This window comes from Calypte anna, chromosome 15 (assembly GCF_003957555.1).
Source record: "Calypte anna isolate BGI_N300 chromosome 15, bCalAnn1_v1.p, whole genome shotgun sequence".
NCBI classification, from domain to species: domain Eukaryota; kingdom Metazoa; phylum Chordata; class Aves; order Apodiformes; family Trochilidae; genus Calypte; species Calypte anna.
In genome coordinates this window covers 10,715,494-10,738,322 of record NC_044261.1, presented here as the reverse complement: position 1 = coordinate 10,738,322, position 22,829 = coordinate 10,715,494, and the positions used below count along the sequence as shown (strand labels likewise).

Genomic DNA, 22,829 nt, shown 5'->3' with positions numbered 1-22,829 from the left:
AGGAGTCACAAGGAGAACACAAGGAGTCACAAGAGTCACTTCCCCCAGCTGATCCCCCCCAAAGCCTGGGGACAGGGGGGTGGTGCCACCCACTCCCACCTTGCAGCCAGCTTCCTCCTGAGCTGCAGGATCTGCCCCCAGTTGTTCTCTGACATCACCATGCTGGGAGCCCAGATTCCCAACCTCTGGCACACATTTCCAGAGCTGAGCTGGCACATGTGAGCTGTGCAGGACCTGTCTGCAGGACCTGTCCACTTGACACCCCCAGAGCTGCTTTGCTCCTCTGGCACCAGCATTTCATCCCTGAGGGTGGGCTCCAGCTGGGCCCACAGAAGGTGGGACCCCAAAGGGGCCAGGGCAGGCATGCAATAGCAGCTGGAACTGGGGCTTTACATGTGCATAAATGTAAGGATATTGAACCCCTTTGACAACTGCAAGGATGGAGCTGAGCAGTGCTGGGATGGGTCACTCTAGCTGCCAGGGGTTAGGTGCTGGATGGGTGGGAAAACTTGTGAACCCATGGAACTAATGGGAATTAGTGTGAGTCACTTGAGATATCCTCATCCATGCTGTTCATTAGGGAAATTTCCTTTCCATGGTAACAATGTAATTCATTATTTAAAAAATGAAGTATTCAACAGGAGGGAGATAACCTTCACTCTGCTCATCAAATGTCTGCTACAAACCCACTGTCAGCTGGATAAAAGTGAACTGAAAGGACCATAGTGCTGTGTCAGGAGCAAGGAAGTCCAGTGCAGGGATGGGTAGGAGCAGCAAAGGTCCAAACAGAGCAGGACAGTCTGAGGTTCAAACACTTTTCTGTTCTCTTTTTGGAGGGGTGTCAATAGAAGTCACATCACAAAATATTCTTGGCATGACAAGCTGGGCCCACCCCCCATGGGCTCTGGGTCAGCCTTTCAAGTTGGCAGAGACCTAGGAGTTTTTGAGTGAGCCTCATAACCACTGATATTTAATCTATTTTAAAATATTAATTCGTAAAAATGCTGAGAAACTGCTGATAGGCTGTGCCGTGGGGTACCCCCAGTGCTGGCCAGGCAGGGGGTGATGGGAACATGGCTGGCAGGGAATTAAAGGATTGAAATATAATTAACAGCAGCCTGGGAGGCAAGCCTGCCCTATCAAGCACACTTGTGGGTTTGTTTTTTTAAATAGGATTACAAAACTGGTCTATTCATCTGTGCCATGCATCATCCTATTGCAGTAACACACCGTGCAGAAGCACAGAATATGTATTAATTGGTTTAACATTATCTATTTGTTAAGGCACACAAAAAAGGGAGCCCTCCTACGATGATTTGTTCCTGCAAATAATATCAGCAGCAAAAAAAATATTCAAACCAAACACCATCAGCAATGCTTTAAGATGGCAGCCTGTAACTAGGTGAAAAATCCACTGCTTCCTCCAGTTCTATCCTTATACACTTGATCCAGACAGATTTAAAAACAACCACCCCCTGTTCCCCCCCCCCATGCAGCTCACAAACCCTTTCCACACAACACGTGGAGGCAGCTGCTCACTGCTGTATTGTTCCTGCCATTCCACCTAGTTGCCATAGGAGCATCCTTCTCCAAATTCGTTGGGTTTGTTTGATGTTTTTTTAAAAGAATAATTATATTTTCTGGGGCTTGTGGAAACAGTCTAATCAGCCTAGCTGGACTGTGTGGAAACCAATTTCATTACGAGGCACCAGGGAAGTATTTAGGTCAGCAGTGCTGGGGCTGCAGGAACCTGGAACGGCTTTAGGGGCTACAGGGCAGGAGCAGCTCCAACACTCATGCTCCGGGCTGGGCTAAGAGGGTTACTGTAATCCCAGTAAGATAATCCCCCTCTGATGGCGTGGGAGCAGGCAGGGATGGCTGAACCTCAGTGGGGACAAGGCTGGACTGGGAAGGTTGGGAGCACCAAGGGCAGTGGTGGTCCCTGCAAGGGAGGAAATGGATGCTAGGGCTGCCAGCCAGCAGTGACCCAGGCTGTATGCCTCCTGCCCCAGCCCCGAGAAGCAGCTCAGGGAAGGGGTGTACACAGCCCAACTCCAGGGATGGCCAAAGGGGACTGAGCTGATGGAGATCTTGGAGGCTTCAGGAAAGTGACTGGGTGCTGCTACACTGTGCACCAGCCCTGGGAGCTCCTGCAGGGTCACCAGGCTCTGGCACAGGGGGTAGGGGTGGTGGGTGCATCCCAGCACTGTCTAAGTGGCAGTTTAACCACAGACATTGCTGAAATAAGCAGGCACTGACTTGGGTGTATACCTGAGCCCTGTCCATGCTCAAGGGAGGAAAATGGGAGCCCCAAGCACTGGAAGAGGGTAGTAGACACACCCAGGAGAGAGCAGCTTGGTACCCTAATTAAATCTCCTCCCAGCCTTGTGTTTCTAAATTATCTTTCCTCTGCCACTGCTCCAGCTCTGGCAGCAGCACAGACGAGCTGCAGGGCTGGTTTAGCTGGCTGTAAGTAATTGTCTCACTATCCCCTTCCATCCTCCCCTCCTCCTCCCACAGTTATAGCTGGAGGATGAGGTAAGCACCGTGCTTCATCCCTGAGAAGCCCAAAGCAGTGTCTGCTCCTTTCACCAGCTGCAGAATAGCAGGGCACTGAAAGATGGCACAAACCCCAGGTCCTCTACTCCTTCCATCCCTTCACGGAGCACCAGAGGTCGGACCAGCAGCTGGGGGGCTGGGCACAGGGGTACCCAAAGTATTGCAGGAATTTGTGCTTCTGTTTAGAAGTATCTCAGCAGCCCATGTCTCAGCAGTCCCTGTGACTGCTCTGGGCCATAACTCTTCCATTTCTCAACATGCAGTGCACACATTTTTTAACAAGTTGTGTAAGCACATGTGGGAATGATGGGATCCCAACCCTAATAGCAGACAGGCTGGTGTTCAACCTTGTAGCCACAAAAGTAAGGAGACTAAATCCTCACCACGTGTACAGGCAACGAGGCAAGAGGCAGTGGAGTGGAACTGGCACAAGGGAGATTGAGGCAAGAGACTGGAAACACTTCCCCACGGCGACGACAACTTTGCCAGAGAGGTTATGAAACATCTGTTAGATGGTGACAGGAATGGGCTTCAGTGAGCTCCTCCTCCTCTGGGGCAAGGATAACTGGTCTCTCCTGATCCCACCTGCCCTCACCAGATAGGAAGCACTCGAGGGCAGCACCACATACCATAGGCCCTGGTCCTTGCTGGAACCCTCAGGCACAGCAGCACACTCAATATTGCAAAGGAAACAAAAGTGTTCACAGATAACTTCCTTTCTGCGCTAGGAGAGAGGCTGGCAGTCACCACAAGTTTCTTTGCCCCAGCCCTGCCTCCAAATGATGCTTCTTAGTAGCTACTACAGCTAAATCTTTTGGAAGAGTTGATCTGCTTGAGGGTAGGAAGTCTCTGCTGAGGGACCCACACAGGCTGGATCAATGGGACAACACCAGTTGTATGAGCTTCAAAAAGACCAAGTGTTGAGTCCTGTACATGGGTCCCAACAGCCCCAGGCAATGCTCCAGGCTTTGGGCAGAGGAAGCAGCTGGGAAATGCCATGCAGAAAAGGACCTGGTGGTGTTGGACAACAGCGGCTGAACATGAGCCAGCAGGTGCCCAAGGTGTGCTCAAACTACACATTTCCAAACTGTCATGTCCACTGAAAAGAGCTTTCATGGGTGAGCCTACCTGACACAAAGCAGTGAGTGAACATACAAAGGTTTATGATTTCTTCCTAAAAACATTAATTTAAAAATGTGGAGTACCGCAAGGAAGACAAACAGGCAAAATTCACACTCCGAGGGGGAAAAGGGATGACACAACCTGCACATTCCAGCCACCAGCCCCAGCTTGCGGTACCCCCTCAGGCCCCAGCTCCCTCCGACACCGCCTCCATCCCCGCCCCGCTCCCGCTACGCGGCTGCCTCGGCCACGGGGCGGAGCAGCGAGAGGCGGGGTCTGTGCGGGGCAGCGGGGCGGGACCGGTACCGGTACCGCAGTGTACCGCCGGTACCCGCAGTCCCGCCGTGGTCATCCTGTTCCCCGCCGGTGGCCATGGCGGTGGCAGTCGGACCCTGGTCTGGGCTGCTCGACTACAAGACGGCGAAGTTCGCGCTGACACGGAACCGGCGGGTCGGGCTGCTGCACCGCCTGCTGCAGCTCGGTGTGCTGGGCTACCTGCTCGGGTAGGGCCCTCTCCTCCCCTCCCGCCCCAGCTACCCCGGTTTCCTCTTCTCAGCGCCCCTCGCCCCCTGCCCCTCCGCAGGTGGGTGCTGCTGGTGCGGAAGGGCTATCAGGACACCGACCCTGCCCCCCGCACCGCCGTTGTCACCAAGATGAAGGGTTCGGCGGTGGCCGGAGAGAGGGGTGCGGGATGGCAGCTGTGGGACGCCGTGGACCAAGCCTGGCCCCCACAGGTACGGCCGGACCCAGGCTGCGGAGGGAGGGAGGTGGCAAAACCTGAGGTTTAAACCCTTTGGGAAAAGAAAGGTGAGGGTGATGGTGTAAGTTACAAAGAAAAAAAAAAGAAAGAAAAGAAAAGAAAAAAATAGGTGTTTGCTGAGGAGTGTGAGGGGGTAAATTCCCAGCTGAAGGTGCCTTCTTGCCTCCTAGGGAGAAAATGTGCTTTTTCTGGTGACCAATTTCATCACTACAGCCAAGCAAACCCAGGGCACATGTCCCGAGGTGAGTGATTTGTGGTATCCTGAGATCAGATTGTTAAAGCCAGACAGTGCTGCTGCTATTGTGCAGGAGCCTGGGAAGATCCAGTGCCAGACCAGACAGAACGGCAAAATGTTCTTTATTCCAAACAAAACTATTGCATTGTATTCCAAACAAAACTCCTTCTCATGGCTCCATAGGTCTTACTCCCTCATTTTCACTTTCTCTGTCGTACCTGCATGAACCAAGAGGTTTAGCCAGTCACTTGTGGTGACCAGAATGATGAGGAACACAGAATGTTGTGTTCTTGACAGCTCTCAAAACTTCTTGAGGGGTGGTGACACTTTGCAGGTTCCCTCTGCCTTTGGATGAGAGCCACTCTGGGCCAACTGAGCTGTGTTGTCCCATTGCCATCCCACCTCTGCACTGTGGCATCCCTGCTACCCCTGGCACCTGTGTTGCTTCTTGAGTCTTCACACATATTCTTGGCTTGTTGCTCCATTCTTTTACCTCTGTTCTGCCATTTCTCCTGATGCTTTTGTGCATGCTCCATGTATACATGTGTCATGTTCCCTTTATAACTCTGCTGCAGGACCAGTATCCTCCACATCCCAGTGTCCTTTTTTTAGGAGGAACTGAGCATAAGGTCTATGTGGTTTTTTGATTCAGCCTGCACTTAGTTGTGTAAGTTCTCAGGGACAGATCTTCCCATTAAGTTTGGATTTAGACCAACTCCTCAGCTGAACCCTCTCAAGCTGGACCCTGCTCAGCAGACAGGAGCAAATGACTTTTAAGCTGAGCCAAATGCTGTTTTTCCTAATGGTCCCTTTGGCTGTGGCCTCCTCTGCCATGCCCAGCCTGACCTTGCCTCCCAGCTCACCAGGCTGGGCAGTTCTCCAAATGCAGCCCAAAGGCTGCAGAAGAGTAGGAGCAACCCCAGTTTTGAGTCGGGGAAAATGATACTAGTGGTCCCTCTTTAAAATGTTGAGAATTCCTATAGGACTGATGGCTGCAGGAGCCTCTCCAGGGGAAGATATGTGCTGTAGAACATTTCAGAGCTCATTCTCTCCCAGACAGTCACTGGTAACTCTAGATGCTAAATTTTTGCAGTGTGGAAGCCATGGATATAGGCAGAGCAGAGCACTTCACCTCATGACAGTGCTGTGGTGTGTCTGGGTGCTACCATGGCCTTCACCCCATCCTTCTCCCCAGTAATTTTTCAGTTCTTGGCTTTGAGGCTATAGCTGACATTCATGTTTGGAAAGCTTTGAAGGTTTAGCAGTGGCAGCTTTTGACTTTGCAGGAAGTTCTGAATATTCTCAGTTACCAAAGTATTGTCAGAAGTCCAGCAGGAGCCAGAGGAAGACCCTTACACAAGCAAGGTACAGCAATAGAGAACTTTAGGAATAAAGATCCTGTGCCCCTGTAACTAGCAACCACCTGCTGGTTAGCCCTTTGCATACTTTTATCCCTCTGTCTTTCAATGTTTGTGCCTTTTCTGCTCACTTTAAACCCCTCCCATTCCATGTCTTTTCTTCATCCCCTAAACATCCCATCCCTTAAATGTCCTGTGCCATCCCAATACACTTTTCTGCTTCCCATAATAATTCCCATAGCCCTAGGCAGTCAACACTCTGGTCCAAAGGTCCTTCAGAGCTGTTACTCTCAGCTCATCGTGGTGAGTTTCACACCTGGACCAAGGGGCTGAGGCTGTCCTGCAGCAGCCCTGGGGGGGTTGGGCAGACCCCCTCTGTCCTTCTTACTCCATAACTGGTGTTTCCCCACCTGCCTTTGGGGCTCTGTGCCCCTCTGGGCATGGGGAGATGGGTTTCTGGTGTCTGCTGCAATGGCCTGGGAGTTTCTGAGGGAAGGTGTTACTTTTGTTCCCCCTACTTGCCAGCTTCTCTGTTTCAGTTGGAGCTTCTTGCTGCTCAGGGCACTCAGTTGGGTCCAGAGTGAGGGTGAAGCTTTCCCTGGGTCTCTTGTAAAACTTATGTTATGCTGGGTTTGATGGGTCTTCAGCCCTTCCCTGGGGGCATTGTGGTGGTGCTGTACAAGGTGCTCTATGGGCCTTACCATTACTGGCCTTCCAAACCCAGCTGTGCTTGTTCCCAGTCCCAGCTGAAAGGTCCAAGGTACCTCCTGAGGCTTCCCCGTCTCTGCAGCAGGGGAGGCAAGCACCCCAGAGAGCATGGGGACAGACAGGAAGGACTGTCCCATGGAGATAGCTCTCTCCTCGATGGCTGAAGGCTGCCCAGGTTCTGGACGTGGTGAATGTCTTCTGGAAGCTTTTGGGATGTGCTTGGAGAATCTGGAGCAGCAGCAGCACAGAAATGTGGGTGAGTGAGCCTGAGGTGGCCACGCGGTGCAGTGACACAGCTCTTCCCTCTGCCCCCCACAGAGCCCCTCTGTTCTCGAGGCAACATGCACAGAAGATGCAGACTGTCCCGTGGGGAACACTGTGGTTCATGGCAATGGTATGGGGTGTTTTGCTAAGAAAAAAAAAATACCAAAAAACCTCAAACTAAACCAAACCATAAGATCGTTGCATTCCTCATGCTTAGTAGCAAGCAGACCTGCAGAACCCAGCTCAGTGCTTTTTGTAAGTGTGCATGGAAGTTTTCTCCAGCCATTTATTCTTGTCAGAACCACTCAGTGATCTGCCCCAGCATGGCTAACTGCAGGCATGGGGGCACTTTGCTTCTGATGTTGGCTGCTGGAACTGAAACCACTGTGCTCTGTGATTGGCAGGTTTTCCTTTTGAAAAAAAAGACAAACAAACAAATCTGGCTTTTATTTAATGATGATTAATATTAGAGGCCCATGTGAGTTCAGATGGAAATGGGTGTTTCAGCTCTAGATCAGTTGCCAAAGCTTTATGTGCAGGGTTGCCCCAGTGTTATCTCCTGGGGAGCAGGTGGCTTCAGCAGCCACTGGGTAGGAGAGGCTGCTCTGGACAGACACTGGCAGCAGCAAAAGCTTCTTGGCTTTGTAAAACAGCTGCTGTTGTTCAGCCTCGAGGGAAGGTTTCACAGGGAAGCTGTTGATGCAGATGATCCCAGGGCCATCTTTGTGGTTCAGGTTTTGAGAAGGTCAGAACAAGCCTGTGACCAGGGCACTGTCTCAGGAGGGGAGCTGCAGAGAAAGAGTTTTGAAAAGGAATAGTAACTGACATTGTCTCATTTCCAGGGATAAAAACTGGGAAATGCATCATGTTCAACACCACTCATTCAACCTGTGAGATCTATGGCTGGTGTCCTGTGGAGAACAACACCCTGCCCAGGTAAGGCAGAGGGTAAGGGGACAGCGGACAATCAGAGTTTGGTTCATCCCTCTGCTTTGTGTAAGCAGGGGGTCTGGTCATACTTTCCCAAGGGGCAGCCAGGCTCAGGGAGAACTTTGACATTGATGTATCAGTCAGTTAAGCCCAGGGGACTTCATGCAATAGAATTTCTTGCAACTATTTATTGTAGCCAAAGTCCCAGAGTTGTGGAAAAGACTTTGGAGCAAGGGGAGTGGGGAGGGTGCCTTGGCGAGGGTGCAAAATTTGAATTGATTGGTGGCTGTTTTCCAGGAAACCTCTTCTGGATGAGGCAGAGAATTTCACTCTTTTTATAAAAAATACTGTCCACTTCACCAAATTTAACTTCTCCAAGTAAGTATCATACTCCTCCAGACAGACTGTGGGTCCAGCTACATCCAGCCTCTGTCCTGAGCTTGCCTGCCCAGGGGCTGCACAGCCAAGGTGGCCAAGTAGTCTTCTGCCATCCATGATGAGCAGTGGGTTGAGCAGTTGCAGTTCAGGATGGTGCATTCAGCAGCACCTGTGTCTGCAGACATCAGAGCAATGGGATGGGTTGTCCTCAGGGAGGGACTGCCTGCCTGTCTTAGAGTACTGCAGACAGCACTAGACAAGGGCAGTCATTCCCAAGGTCTCATTTTACCCATTTTATATTTTTGTAGATTAATCCCTGCAAAATGGTTTGACAGAGGCCCAGTAGAAGTCTTGCAGCCCCAGGCATGCTGAGAGTGCTGCCTCAGCCCTGCAGGAGAGATGGACTGGGGCAGCTGGGTCAGTACATCTAAGAGCAGTGGGTGCTGGGGAAGAAAGGAGAATCATCAAATCATGTTGGTTAGAAAAGACCTTTAAGATCATACAGACCATCCGTCCCTCCAGGACTGCCAGGGCCACCACCAACCCCTCTTATTCAGCACCACATCTACACAGCTTTGAAAACCCTCCAGGGATGGGGAGCTTGGGCCAGGGTCTGACAACCCTTTCCAGGAAGAAATTGTTACTAGTATCCAATCTAAACCTCGCCTGGCACGACTTGAGGCCCTTTCCTCTTGTTCTATCACTTGTTACTTGAAGAAGTAACTTGAGAAGCACAAGTGTTACTTGAGAAGCACAAAGGTAAATGGAGGAGCTGGGAGGGGAAGGACCTTGGCAGGTCCTGTAAAGTGTGATAACTCCATGAGTGATTCCTCTAGACAGTTTCCCTCCGTCCTCTCTTGAGCTGAGGCTTTAGGAGAGACAGTGAATATCGCCATGAAGCAGGAGTCTTAGTGGTTCTACTTCATGGGGAGGGTCTCCTTCAGCCCTGCAGCAGGGGTCACTGACCTTCTACACCATACTCCACCCCTGACAGTTCCCCCTTTCTCCTCTCTCAGGTGCAACACTTTGCAAACTAATGACCCCACCTATTTCAAGAGCTGCACATATGATGCTTTCCTCAACCCCTTCTGCCCTGTCTTCCGTGTCCGTGACATGGTGGAGGCAGCTGGAGAGAACTTTGGAGACCTCGCACTGCTGGTACTTGTTTTTTTTTAAAAACATGGAAGGTGATTCCCAAATTCCTCAAGGATGTGGGGAAGGGGTAAGGGTCACCCCTGAAACTCTAAGGGAACAAGTGATCTGAGGACATCTGAACAGCACAGGACTCAGCAGATCTCTGGTCCCAGTGCTTCTCCTGGAATGAAATGTATTTTGCAGGGGGGGAGCATTGGAGTGCGCATTGAGTGGGACTGCAACCTGGATCACTCTGCTGCCCTGTGCCAGCCACAGTACTCCTTCAGCCTGCAGGACAGGAGGTACAATTTCAGGTGAGGGTGCTGGGACAGCAGCCACACAGGCCTGTAAGTAGGCTGAGCACATGGCAGTCGTTCGGGATCTCAGTGTTACTGATGGATTCTGTGGGAGCAGGGACAGCAGGATGAGGTAACTCAGCACTGGGTCTGTCCATGCCAGGGTGCTGCTGTAGTCCCTGTACCTTATAGTACTGCTGTGCAAGGCACTGCCTGCCCCAGGGCAGGGGTGTGTGGCTGTCCACCCTGTGCTGACACTGAGCTGGAGGCAATGCTGGAGGACACAAGGTATGCACAGGCAGAGCTGCTGTGGTGTTCTGAGCCAGGTCCAATGTCTCCCACAGAACTGCCTCCTACTACTGGGACTCCCAGAAGCAGCTCTACAGGAACCTGTTGAAGTTCTACGGCATCCGCTTCGACATCTCTGTGCACGGGCAGGTACTGCCTCCTCTGCAGAGCTCGCATGCACGGGCCTGGCCACCTTGTCACCCAGCACCTTGTCACCCAGGCTGACTCCTCGCACCGCTCCCTGCTATTCTCTCCTGCAGCCAGCCTCACGGCTTCCCACTGGCATCACTTCTCCCCACCCTGGTGAGCTCATCACCTCTTTCTAGAGTTTTCCAAGCAAAAGCAAGGAAAAAAAAGTGGTCTCAGCCATTTGAAGAGAAAGGTCTTGGTAATGCCCTGACTAGGGAGGCATCCTTTATTGAGGATCTGACATGGGTGCTATGAAGTACTAAGCCCTGTAGGCAAGGTGAGCTTGTCTGGGTGGATGGCCTTTGGGCATCTCTGAATGTCTTGTGGTGGAAGAACCCTGGTAAAATCAACCTGAACTTTTCTGAACCTGGACAATTAATTCCTTCTTGATTAATTGTGCCCCTTAGAAAAGGCATGGGCATGATCATGACTGATGCTACTCCACACAGCATCACTGACAAAACTCAATACTGTGTGCAAGATGGAGCCTGTGCTGAGAGGACTTGTCACCCCGTGAGATGTTCACAGGTGTCTGTCTTGCTAAGCAGGGGCCTTTTCACCTGAAGAGGGCAAAGCACCTAGTGCAGGACAGGGTACATCACTTTTGGACAGTGAGGTCAGCTCTGGAGGTGTGGAGCAGGAAGGGATAGTCAGGAGAGAGACAGGAACCTGAAAATCTCTTTTCTCCAAGATCCAAACACATTTGAGCAAAGGGGACACATCACATCAGGGCTCTGTTTGCAGGGCACTGATATGTAGTTCAGTGAGTGGCAGCTGCTGGGATCCCTCAGCAAGATGGAGACTTGCACCATGCCTGCAGGAGCAGTGTGGTCACAGGAACCTCTGCTGCCACCCATCACAAGCTGCCTCAGCCCCTGCTTTGGCAGACAAAGGGATTTTGGGTCAAGACAACAGCAGTCGGGTTCCTCCTGCTGGGCAATGACGCCGGTGTCCTCCAGCACCTCCCTGGCTTTAAGCACGCTGCCCACTCCCACTGCTCTCCACCTGCTGTCCCCCCCACTCACCCCCTCTCTCTCCCCAGGCTGGGAAGTTCAGCATAATTCCTACTGCCGTCAGCTTTGGCACCGGCATTGCCTTCTTCGGTGTCGTGAGTACTCCAGACACTCTTTTCCTCCAGTGGGGGGGTTGGGGTTTGCCACTCATCTGCTGTTTCCCCTCTCTGCTTGGGCAAACAGCGTCCTTAGCACCTACTGAGGAGAGATGGGCTGACAGGGTGTTAACTCCCCTTTCCCTGTTCGTGATCCTTGGCAGCAATGACACAGCTGGATCAGATATCCTGGACACTGTCAGGGGCACATCTCATGGAGGTGGGGTGTTTGTGTTGGCCCTGGGAAGGTGCTAGGGTGTTACTGGCTGGTCTGCTCCAGCAAGAAAGAGCAGCTCCAGTCTGGTTCTCCTCTAAAGGGAGCCAGGTCTGGCTCCAGTATGGTCATTGTGTTGTGGGGAAGCACCTTGTAGAGCACTTCCATGTCTCCTCCCCTTCAGCAGAGTAACAGGGACACTGGGATCCCTCACCAGCCCTTTGGTTTCTCCCAGACATGCTCATCCCCATCCCTTACATGGCTGTGACAGTGGCTTTTCACCAGACCAGTCCTCTCGTTGTGTGGCTGTGCATTGCAGACCAGTCATGTCAGACCTGTGCAGCTCATGGGAGCTCATGGGTCAATGAGGAGCTGGTGTGGCTGCCTGGGTGGCTTGAGCTGGAGACAGGTCAGGCTGACTGGCCCTGCACCAGCCAGGTGCTGGAGTTGGTCCTGCTGCTGGGTGTGGGGCTGGGTGGGAGCCAGGGCTGGGCCCTGGTGCTCCTGCAGGAAGCTTCACTGCTGACTGCCCTGCCACGTTTGTCTGTCTCCAGGCCACAGTGGTCTGTGACCTGGTTCTGCTCTACCTGGACACAAAGGCTGACATGTATTGGAAGGAGAAGTTTGAAGAGGTAAGGATGGGGCTGCTTTGGAGACCTGAGGTTGGAATGAAGTTTTGCAAGAGTATTTAATTATTTTCTAACCCTTTAATGAAACTCAGTTTACAAGTTCTCAGAAAACCTCAGTGGAGCAGTTATTAGTCTCTGACTCTTGGGCATGGTGGCTGCTCTGAACTGAGCCTGGCAGTGATGAAACTTTAATGACAACAGACAGCAGGGTGGAAGAGAGGGACCCAGCTGATGCCCAGAGTGCAGGGAAAGCTGTACCTGTTAGACAGTAAGGAGTCCATGGGGGGGCTTTACCACAGAAAACTGACCCAGGACCAACATTTGTTCACCCTCATCTGAACCAAACATTGGGAAGCTCCAGATGGAGAGTGGGCAGCTCTCCAGGCAGCCCTGGTGTCAGGTTGGTGCTGATGCTGCAGGTCAGGGATGGATTTTCTTGCCATGCATGATCCCACTCTGGTACTGCTCGGGACTGCTCCATCAGGGAGTCACAGGAAGTGGGCTGGGAGGTCCAGCTCCAGCTCAGGGCATCTTTATCTGAACCAGTCTTAGAAACCTCTGAGGACAGAGGGCAGTTCCTGTGAACTGCCCCAGAGCTGCACTGTCCTGCTGGGGACAAAAAAAGGTTGTTCCTAATGCCTGATCTCAAATTATGAGCGAGGGTCTCAAGCAATGAATCTGACCACAAAGAACTGAGCAGAGCAGCTCAGGACCACCAGCATGGATCACCCCGTTGTGTACTGAAATGCTTCTCTTCATTTCACAGGCAAAACCTCCTGAAAGTAAGACAGAGGCTGCAGCTTAGGGACATCAGGAATGCTCTGCCACCAACATCCTTCACTTCAGAGTGGTCTCCAGGTAGATGTGATGGGGGAATGGCTGCCGTCCAGGTGGAGATGGACAAGTTCTGGCTTGAGTGTGTGTTACTGGGGTTCCTGTCTGCCCTTCCTGGAGAAGCTCTGGTATCAAGACGTTCTTGGCTCCTGGAATACAAAGCCATCCCACGTGCAGCTCCCAGCACCAACAAGCCAGTGACAAAGCAGAGCTATTCTGTGGAGCTGCTGTGGGAAGCAGAGCTTGCTGAGGGGCAGCTGACCCATGCTTAGCACAAGAGGCTTAAAGCACTTTGCAGTTCATGTTCCAGCTGGCTGTGGGCCTTGATTTCCTGTGAAAAACAGGGATGCAATGGAATAAAGCTTTTCAGAAAGTGGGAGGTGGCTCTGCACTGTCTCTAGCCCTGGGAGTGTCTGCAAAGGTTTCATGGTGCTCACACCTTACAGCACCTTGCATGCTTCCAGCTGGGATGGCTTCACAGGAGCCACCCAGATCCTCAGGCTCTCCCCAGGGAGCAGTAGTGCCAGGTCACTGTCCCCTCCATCATTTCAGCTCTGATCAGAGAGGGTTTAAGAGCCAAGTTCACGGTGGCAGTCCCCAGCAGGTACTTGCTTGCAGTGGGTACAGTGGCTCCTGCACCCCCCCCAGTTCCTGCCTCTTGCAGGGCTGATGCTCAGAGGGTGCCCTGGGGTGAGTCTGAGCATTTTGGAGGTGTTGAACCCCACAGTCCCACCTGGGCCTGTGTCAGCCTGGTGCAGGGCAGGCCAGGTCTGTGCCCCCAGGATGCTCCAGGAACCCCACAAGCCCCCAGACTCGCATAGTGTGGAGGTGCAGGGGGAGCCCCAGCTCTGCTTAATGCTCCCTGACTGGGTGGGCTTGAGGGGTCCCACGGCATTACCCCTGCTCCCCTGCCTGCCCCCCCATGAACCCCTGGCCCGGCTGTCCCGTGCTGCCCCGCTTGAACTGCCGCAGGTAGAACTGTGCTGCCAGCTGCTTGGTCATGGTCTTGAGAGCAAAGAGGGCAGCCAGGATCTCGGCGAGGAGGAAGGCCAGGAGCAGGCTGTGCACGGCCATCTCCAGAGGCAGGCGGATGGTGTGGCTGTCTGTCAGCAGGAAGAGCAGGAGCGGGAGCTGGATCAGGAAGGAGATGAGGAGGAACCCGGCCAGCTCGGGCACCTGTGGGACCAGAGGCCAGTGCTGGGGGCAGGAGGGACCCTCTATGCCTCCGGAGCTCCCTGCATCAGCCACTCTGCTGGCCTCAGCACTCAGGTACCAGGGATGTCCCTGCCATGTGGAGCTGTGCCTGGATGTGGTCAGGTGCTCTCAAGTCCAGCAGTTGAGAATCACACTTGCAGCACACAGTGGGAAACAGCAGGAGAAAGAATGGCTCTTCTTGATCCCCTGACTCCAGGTGCTGCCCGCACCCACGATCCCCTCCCAGGCCACCTCCAGGAGGAAGGGGTGGTCCCTGAGGTGCTGGGAGAGGGGACATCCAGCACAGCCACAGCTCCAGCATCAGAGCCACATTGAGCACAGGGGACTAGTGGCCAGGGCAGAGGGACAGCATTTACCTTCTCCTGCAGGTTCCCCACGTAGCCCAGGTAGAGGCGGGAGCCCTCAGCCAGGCAGAAGATGAGGAAGGCAGTGACCAACAGGAACTGGTAATACTGGGGCAGCAGGTGGTACTGTAATGGGGACACAGCCTCGTCCCAGACAGCCCTGTGCCCTGTGTCCAGCACTCCATGCCCAGTTTCCCATCCCCTGTGCCCCATGCCCTGTGCCCTCCTCTCCATGCTCTGCCAGCTCTCTCATGCTGGTCCCCAGTCCTTCCCACTCTGCCCTCTCAGTTTAATATTCCCTGCTTGGAAAGTTTGATGGTTTTTCTCATAATTTCCATTTCTGGGAGCTGGAGAGGAACCATCTCATCTAGTGGGGGACAGGATATTTTGGGCCCACACATGACCTTTGCAGAGCCCCCCAGCCCCTCTTCCTAGTTCAGCATGGCCCCTGTCTGCCCAGGGAGGCTGGGCAGGAGCTGGCTCACCCCCCACCATGTGCCCCACAGGATGGTACCTTCAGCTGCAGCATCATCCCCTCGGACAGGCACCAGACAGGAAAGAAGTAGACGTTGAAGTAGAGCATCATCTGGAGGGGCAGGCTGGACAGCACTTCGTGGGCTAAGGCAGGGCAAGCAGAGGTGGATAGAGCTGCCCAGCACCCCCAGGAGCTCACTGCCCAAGGGGACCCCGAGTCTTCCAGCTCATGGAGGGGCAAGCCATGACCCCTGCCATGCTTTGGGGGGCAGCTGGGTGGAAAGAATGGCTGTTTGCAGCAAACACCCTTATTTTTGCTCCCCCTTTTCAAAGGATGGGTTCAGGGACCCTTCGGGTGCTCCTCACTCAGAGGCACACAGGTATTTGGATGATGGGCTGTGCTCCTGGTGATGAAGCAAAAACCAAACTCCCCACACCCCAGCTTCTCTGCCTGAGCCCTGCTGCCATACCTGAGTGGTAGGTGTGGGCAACGCCACTGTCCCACGTCTTGTTGTTGACAAAGAGGGAGTTGCTGAAGGCCACCAGGCCCCGGCGCAGGTTCAGGGGCAGAGGGGTGCTCACAGCCATGCCCAGCAGCTGAGCCTCACTTGCCCCGGCCAGGCTCCAAATGGATTAGCCAGAAGCTAATTAATGGGATGACAGGTCGGGCTAATGTGCAGAGTTGCTCGGCCATTGGCTGCTGGGGACAAGGCTGCTGGGCAGGGAGGAGGATGCAGGGAAAGCAAATCCCCCCCAGGGACACCAAACCCACACAGGAGCCAGAGGGACACAGAGCATCTCCCCTCCACAGGAGTTCACAGGGGTGAGCAGCACCCATGACCATGATGGAACACAGTGATGTCCCCAGTCCATGCACCCCATGGGCAACACTCTGCTCCACCAAACTCTCCCAGCCAGGTTGTGTCTTCCTCATTATTGCTCAAAGCTCCCTGACAGGCAAGGGTGCCCAGATATTACTTTTTGCCAGAAACACTTTTCAAAAGCCTTCAGGCTCATGGAGGATTTTGCCCATCACTGAGAACTTCCCAGCTAACAGGCCACCCCTGTAGATCTCCACACTGCTCAGCCTTCCCACCAGACCATGTTTCTCCAAGCCCCATCCAACCTGACCTTCAACAATTCAGAGGGAGCAAAGCAAGGACTAAATGCCAGTAGATGAATAGAGATCTTTTGGGAGCTAAGATGAGACAAGTTCACATCCCTCTGTGGATCCAGCAGATATCAAAATGTTCATGATGAGGACCCTGTTTGTGCTGCACACTGGAGAACACACATCCCTGCCTGGTGTCCCCTCTGGTCATGCTGCCTGGGGAAACCTTGCGGTGAAACCAGAAAGGATCAACCAGAGACATGACAGACAACAGGGGAAGTTTGTGCCAAATAAAGATCAGCAAGTCTGGAGATGAATACAGGTCAGCTGGAGACAAATGGGAAGCCCCCACAGAAAAGGTGCAGACACCACCCAGCCAGCCTGCAGAGGTGACCCAAAGCCTTGGCAGGAATCAGAGATGATCCAGATCTCAAGAACAGTACTGCTTTAATTCATAGGGGGTGAATCCAATTGAAAATATAAATCCATCTGCTTCAGGCTCAGAGTAAAACAATGGCAGAGAAGAGACTTCGCTCAGAAGAGAGCACTGGAGGCTTTCCAAGGGGGTTTTCTCACCTACCCGCTTTGCTGGGATGATGGACAAGAGACAGGTCCACCCCTGAGCTGGGGATAAAGCTCTTCCTTCCCGCAGGGGGCAGAAAACACTGACAGCAGAGCACCGACATGGGCAGCCCATGAGACAAGAGATACAGCTATGTCATCAAGTGACAGGAAGAATGAGGGACAGAAATACTTTTCTGGCTACTTTTCCTTGAGTAACATCTCAGCAACATCACTAATCCTGTGATAATCATTAGGGAGACATCACGAGGCTGTCTGGAAGGATGGCAACTGGGCCTGGGGGATGCTGTTGGTGAGCTCTGCACCCTGGGGGCTGCTCAAGAGCTGCCCAAGCCCCAGCCAAGGCCCAGGTGATGGGAGAAGCCATGTCCAGTCCCTTCCCTACCTGGAAATGGGGAGATGCTGTGAGTGCTGGGACAGGGACTGTAGAGCCCTTGGCTTGGGCAGAGACTCCCCTCTGTGGGGGGCTGGAAGGAGTGAGCAACCTGGAGGATGGAGAATTCCAAACACAAATACAGGTGGTACTGAGACCTCCCAGTCTGACCCATTTTTCTGCCCCTCTGGGTGCCTCCTGAGGCAGTGGGTGCAGGGAGAGCCGTGGCAAGCACTTCAGTCATGCAGAGAGGGTGTGGGTGCCAGGCTCCGCAGGGATGTGCATCGGAGCTTTGCTGGGATCCAAGAGCATTTGGGAGGGGCAATGTGCTTGAAAGCACAGGGAGCAATGAAAGGCACTCATGCTGCTTCTTGGGGTGAGGGACATGCCTGGGACAGACCTGCCTGGGGACCCCTGAGTCTGTCAGCAGCAGCCCAAGCCCCGTGGTGCCCCTGCCTGCTGCCCGTGCCACGCCTCTCTCTCTCCAGGAGCTGATTTTTCAGCATCCCATAGGAATTGCAACAGCTGAGCCCCAGCCCAGTAGGCCCTGGGGCAGAGGAGCTGTGCTGGGAAGGAAAGTGAGCAGTGAGAGGCTCCGGGTTCATCCAGGTCTCAAAGGAGATGCTCAGCCACAGTGTTCCCACTCGCCTGGAGCTGGCAGCCCGTGTCCCCACAGTGAGTACAGTGTCAGGAGGGCACAGCCCCCTGCAGCATTAGCAGCCTTTCCCAGTTAGCCAAGACATATCTCCAGTTCTAAAAAAAAAAAGAGGAAAAAAACAACAGCACTGTGAGATGTTTCCCAACAAGAGCAAGCAAAGGTGCTGGGTGTGCTTGGGTGGTTTCAGGCACCAGTCTGGTCATCAGCCTTTTGTCCCCACCCTCAACCCTGTGCTGCTCTGCTCAGAGGCACAGCCCAGGCAGGACAGCAATTCCCCTTCCTCTGCCCTGATTCACATGCTACTAAAACTGCCCAAAACCTCATGCATAGATCCTTGATTCCATGTAAAACTGAGTTCAAACTGTTTTTTTTTTAACTTAAGCCCTTCAGGCATTCAGCATGAAGACTGATGGCACCACATGGAGGGTGTCTGCCTGAACAAAAAGGGTCCCAGCAGACACCCTGCTAAGGGTAGGGAACAGCTGTGCCCCCCTGGGTCCCAACTCCTGCCACCTCCAGCCCCGCCAGCCAGGCCAGCAGCATCACCCCTGGGGACAAAGGGGCTGCAAAACATGGACACAGCTGTAACAAGTGTCCCCACGCAGGAATCAGGGCCATGGCCCAAGCAAGGGTCCAGCTGTCCCTCCTTCCAGCTCTTCACCCCCAGGACCCCAAACAGAACGTACTTGCCGTGATGGACAAACAGCCTGAAAGGTGCGAAAGCAGCAGGAGACAAGAGAGAGAAGAGACAGTCAGGGATGGGTGTTCTGGCATCTCCCAGGCTTGTGGAGTCCCACCATGGGAGCTTGCAGCTGCCTCCAAGCCAGGCTGCCCATGAGATGCCACCTCCCTCCCAGCCACAAACAGGGTGTCCAGTAACTTCTTCCCCATGCACTGGAGGAGATGAGCACATCCCTGCCCTGGGCTGTGTGGGCTCTTTCCCAGGGTGCCTGGGGTCTGAGAGTACTTCTACAAGCTACTAAGAGCTTTTGAAGACATCTGCTTTTACTCCAGATGAGGAACAAAAGTATTTTTAACTGATGGAAACACCCTAGGGACAGGGACCCACATTTCCCCCTTGGCTCTTATTCCCACTCTAAAGGCTCTGTTCCCACACTGGCCTCCCAGCAGGACATGCAGGGCTATACTCTTTCTGGGGCAAAGTCTTAAAAACAAGGTGAAAGGAGAAAAATGCACTTTGCCTTTGAGCTACACCTCAGTGAACCAGAGATTGAGACCCCAAGGGCTGGTGTCCCATCACCACAAACTCTCTGGGCTTTGGTCCTGCAGATGCTGTGCCCAGAGAGCACACCCAGCCCCTCTCTGTGGGTGCCCTTGGTAGAGTGGGTGCTCAGGGACACCCCAGCACCAGGCAGTGCTGTCTGGGTGATGTGCCAGCATTCAGTGGCACTGAGCATCCCTGTCCCACCAAGTCTGAGCAAGGGTTTGAATCCTGGTGTTTCAGACAAACCCTGGGGTGAGGGATGCCAGAGCATCCCTTCATGGAGGATGAAGTGAGTGGGGCAAGGGGATAGGAGCAGGCTCTGGAGTAGGAAACAGCAGAAGAGAGTTGCCCAGTGGGTCCTTTCTTAGAGTGCTCAGCCCTGTCTGCACCCCACAGCTGAGCTCAGTCCCTGCCACAGCACTGCCAGTTCCCACAGTGTCCCTACTTACTCCACGTCACGCTTCCGGATGGTCCTCCCAGCAGCCAGAACCTCAGCCACCTTGGACACAATGGGGTCGTAGTTCATGCTGGCCACAGCCACCACCTCGTCACTCCTAGGGCCAGGCAGAGCAGAGAGGTCAGGGCAGCCCCAGGTGGCTACAGCTCCATCACCCAAAAAGCAGCATGAAGAGAAGCAGGAAGCAAAGAGAAACACCTGGTGCTCCAGGGTAAGGAAACATCCTGAGGCATGAGCACAATGGGGACTGTGCAAGTGGTGTGGGACAAGGACAGAAGAAGGCTCAGAGTTGGCACTGCAGGCTGGCCCCACTGGGAATAAGGGATGAAATACCATGGTTTGAGTGGACCAGGCTAATTTTTGATACCAGTATGAGAACCTAAAGAGAGCCTGTAAGACCCTGAGGGATCTGAGTGGGGTGGAACAGAGAGGGGTCAGGATTCCCCTCCCATTTCCTACCAAGCTCTTTAAAAGCCAGGATGACTGGGAACCCTGTTCCAGTAAAACCTGTTCTAGTTTTGATTTCCAACCTTTATGTTCCCTTTATCCCCTTTCATCTTCCCCTGGGAGGGGGGAGGAAGGAAACACAGAGCAATGCTGTCCTCTGGCTTTTGGTTTGCCCTGACTACTCAACCATGACACCCATCATCAAAACCAGGGAGAGATGTGCTATCCCAAGGGATGGAATAACCAAGGTGTGCAAGGGAAGAAAAGGTAGCCTAAAACCCACCAGCTGCCCCACCAAATACCTGACACAGGAAGGTGAGTACAGCCCAAACATTTCCCTCTGCAAGACACAGGGTAGCTGGGCCATGTGTGAAATAACTCATGGCTGGGGGTTGGAGCACATCAGCACATTTTGTCTGGCAGACAGGGAAGCTAGGAGGAACCCCTTTTTTTGAAGAGGTTTTTTGAGGCAACAAGGGAGTCCTCCCTGCAATTGGGATTTGGAGCAAGCTTTGGCATAAAGGGAAGATGAAGCCCTCTGGATTAGCACCGGCTCTAGATCATCTTCTCTTCCTCTGCAGAGCCCAACACAATGGAAATGGGGAACGACAACAAACTCCTGGATTTCCCAAGATCTGCAAGGTTTAGAGGGGGGATGACACTGGTCTGTCCTGGCTGAAGTGCTGCAGCAAATGTCCCATGGGGACACCAGTGGAGCCCCATCCTGTCTACCTCTTGGCACAGGGCCTCCTGCTGACCCCTCCATGGCTCACTCTGCTCCCAGCAGGGGTGAGTGAACAGATTTCATTTTCAAAGTCTGGGGGGGGAAAAAGAGCCTTAGTAGGAAGGTCAATGCTGAGGACAAGCCCCAAGAGTGGGAGCCACCAATGGTTCATGCAACAACCAAGACAGCATGCATCAGAAGAGTCCAAACCACTGGGTGAGCATGGCAGAAGGAAACAGGAGGAGATGGGTGATTTGAGACAGTGTCCTCAGTCCAAAAGCAGTAACACCAACCAGCAGAACTATCACCAACTGAGAAAAAGAATAAACTCTCCCAATGGCGTCTCACAGGAGGAGAACAGGGATTTGATGAGAGCTGAGCAAAGCAGCGGGAGGTGCACCCGCTGGCCCCACCACCCAGTGCACCCCCTGTACCTCTGGCTCTCGGAGCAGGAAGCCACCCTGGTACCCAAAAGCCACCTCTGGGAGCCCCTCCTGGGTGTCAGAACAATACAGGGCTCAGCACCCACCCTGCTGCCCACCAGGAGCTGCTGCCCCTGTAGCCACCCACACCCCCAGACACCTCAGCACCAGATGTTCTAACCAGGGTGGGGACAAATTTTTGAATGTCCCAGCATGGAAAGGAGGAACAGAGGTTTCAGAGATGACATGCTGGGAGGTGCCAGGTGCCACTGTGGCCATAGGACCCCCAGTGCAGGGCTGCAGGGCTGCTCCCCAGGGGATGCAGCAGCAAAAGAGCACCCAGCTCTGCAAACCCCTGCAGCAGAACTGCCAGAAACAGCAGCCTTTGATCTTCCCCTGGCTCACACACAGTGAGCTAATGGCACCTTTTAAAATACTGCTCTGGCCTTCTGGGACTGAAATGCATCTCAGAGTGGTGGGGGGAGAGGTTCATGGTGCCCAATGCTGTAGAAGGGGAACATCCACATGCAAAGGGCTCCTGGTTGCTGGGGAATGTTGGAGCTCTATCGTTTTTATCCGAGGTGTGCTGAAACCGGGAGAAGGAGGGTGGGTGCTGGGGGCCCAGCTGGCTCATGCCACAGGGTGATAAGTTGATTCCTGCACCTCCCCAAGCCCAATGGACACATCTGACTGACAGGCTCCATCCTGGAGTGATGGGGCAAGCAGCCACCCCTGGGGAGGGGACGTGGAGGGGAGGCCATGAGGGACATTGGGCAGGGGATGTCAGGGCAGGTAGCCCCGGTGAGCTGAGCTCCTGCCCACAGCTCCTTCCTGTTCCTGCCAGGACACCACTGCTGGGCAGCTGGACCACCCAGCTGGAAAACCTTCCCTCCCCTACTTTCATCTTTCCATCCTCATTTTTAGAAAGCCCTAGAAGAAATCCATCCCCATCTCCATAATATGGCTCTGTGGCCATTGGACTGAGATGGGAATGGGACAAAGGCATACATAAATGACAGCAAATATTTTGGGGATAAATCCATGGGACACGGTTTTACCAGTGTAAGCAGCCAGTGGGGCTCAAGAACAGCCAAGGAAACACATCCCAGTGTCCCCACATCTCAGGAAAATATTCCCAGAGAGGCCCCATGCTAGGGGTAGCCGAGTTGCACTGAAGGTACAGCAAAAGATCCTGAACTCTTGAAAACCTTCACAGCTTGTTCAGACACAGAAGAACTTTTTGAGCTTAATTTTTCAAACCAGAAGAAGTAGTGATGCCTAAGCTCACAGTGCAGCTCTGGTCACAAATCATTAACACATTGATGAGAAGGGAAGGAAATATTTGATGGGTATTGATTGCCAGCAACAAATTAATAGGAGCCATTATCTATTCTCAGATATTAGGTGAACAGAAGTGCTTACAACTGGATCAAGGACCAGTTTAACCTGCTTTATGCTTAACACCTTGTTTCCCTAGGGCCTTTTATTAATGTCCTGCAACCTTGTTGTCCAGAGAGGAACTGACAGAAACTCTGGCAAAAATATTTTCCAGCCTAGCAGAACAAGCTTAGATGAATGCCTGTGCAGGAATGTGGAGAAGAGAAGCACTTACTTGGTATAAAATGCCACAAACTTCAGTTCATCTAAATCTCCCTGAATGACGACATCATCGAATCCTTCCCCATGGCCTGGAAGGGAGAAAAGAAGTAGATTCAGCAATAGTTCCCCTGGATCCAACTCTAGGCCCTAGAACAAAGTGTTTCAGTCCAGAGCTACACGAGCAGTATCCTG

General features: G+C 53.2%; 3 protein-coding genes across 7 annotated transcripts in view; 1 reads left to right on the top strand and 2 right to left on the bottom strand.

Moving 5' to 3' along the window:
- The first annotated feature begins 4,023 nt into the window (after positions 1-4,023).
- Positions 4,024-13,291, top strand: LOC103535438 (P2X purinoceptor 6). Of its 4 annotated transcripts, none has more exons than XM_030460524.1 (12): positions 4,024-4,184; positions 4,265-4,415; positions 4,612-4,683; positions 7,061-7,136; positions 7,849-7,942; positions 8,234-8,314; positions 9,331-9,472; positions 9,653-9,750; positions 10,089-10,182; positions 11,264-11,329; positions 12,098-12,175; positions 12,939-13,291. In XM_030460524.1, exons 1-12 carry the CDS (start codon positions 4,054-4,056, stop codon positions 12,975-12,977), a joined length of 1,122 nt encoding a protein of 373 aa, XP_030316384.1. In that variant the 5' UTR covers positions 4,024-4,053; the 3' UTR covers positions 12,978-13,291. The 4 variants fall into 4 exon arrangements, 3 of the variants coding, with proteins under 3 accessions (XP_030316384.1, XP_030316383.1, XP_030316385.1); XM_030460523.1 differs by having other exon boundaries at positions 9,653-9,762; XR_003988220.1 differs by lacking the exon at positions 12,939-13,291 and having other exon boundaries at positions 9,653-9,762; positions 10,089-10,335; positions 12,098-12,119.
- A 609-nt stretch (positions 13,292-13,900) lies between these two features.
- LOC103535439 (transmembrane protein 17B) lies at positions 13,901-15,627 on the bottom strand. Its single transcript, XM_030460705.1, has 4 exons — positions 15,510-15,627; positions 15,080-15,183; positions 14,578-14,691; positions 13,901-14,182 (listed from the first exon to the last, which is right to left on the bottom strand). The coding sequence occupies exons 1-4, from the start codon at positions 15,625-15,627 to the stop codon at positions 13,901-13,903; spliced, it is 618 nt and encodes a 205-aa protein (XP_030316565.1).
- Positions 15,628-16,543: 916 nt separating this feature from the next.
- Positions 16,544-22,829, bottom strand: part of AIFM3 (apoptosis inducing factor mitochondria associated 3) — a 34,827-nt gene continuing 28,541 nt past the window's right edge. For both annotated transcript variants that reach the window (XM_030460817.1, XM_030460819.1), the window contains exons 18-20: positions 22,651-22,726; positions 19,438-19,542; positions 16,544-17,858 (exon numbers count right to left, since the gene is read on the bottom strand). In XM_030460817.1, the coding sequence (XP_030316677.1) occupies positions 17,819-17,858; positions 19,438-19,542; positions 22,651-22,726 (221 nt within the window). In that variant the 3' untranslated portion in view covers positions 16,544-17,818. The remainder of the gene's footprint in view (positions 17,859-19,437; positions 19,543-22,650; positions 22,727-22,829) is intronic.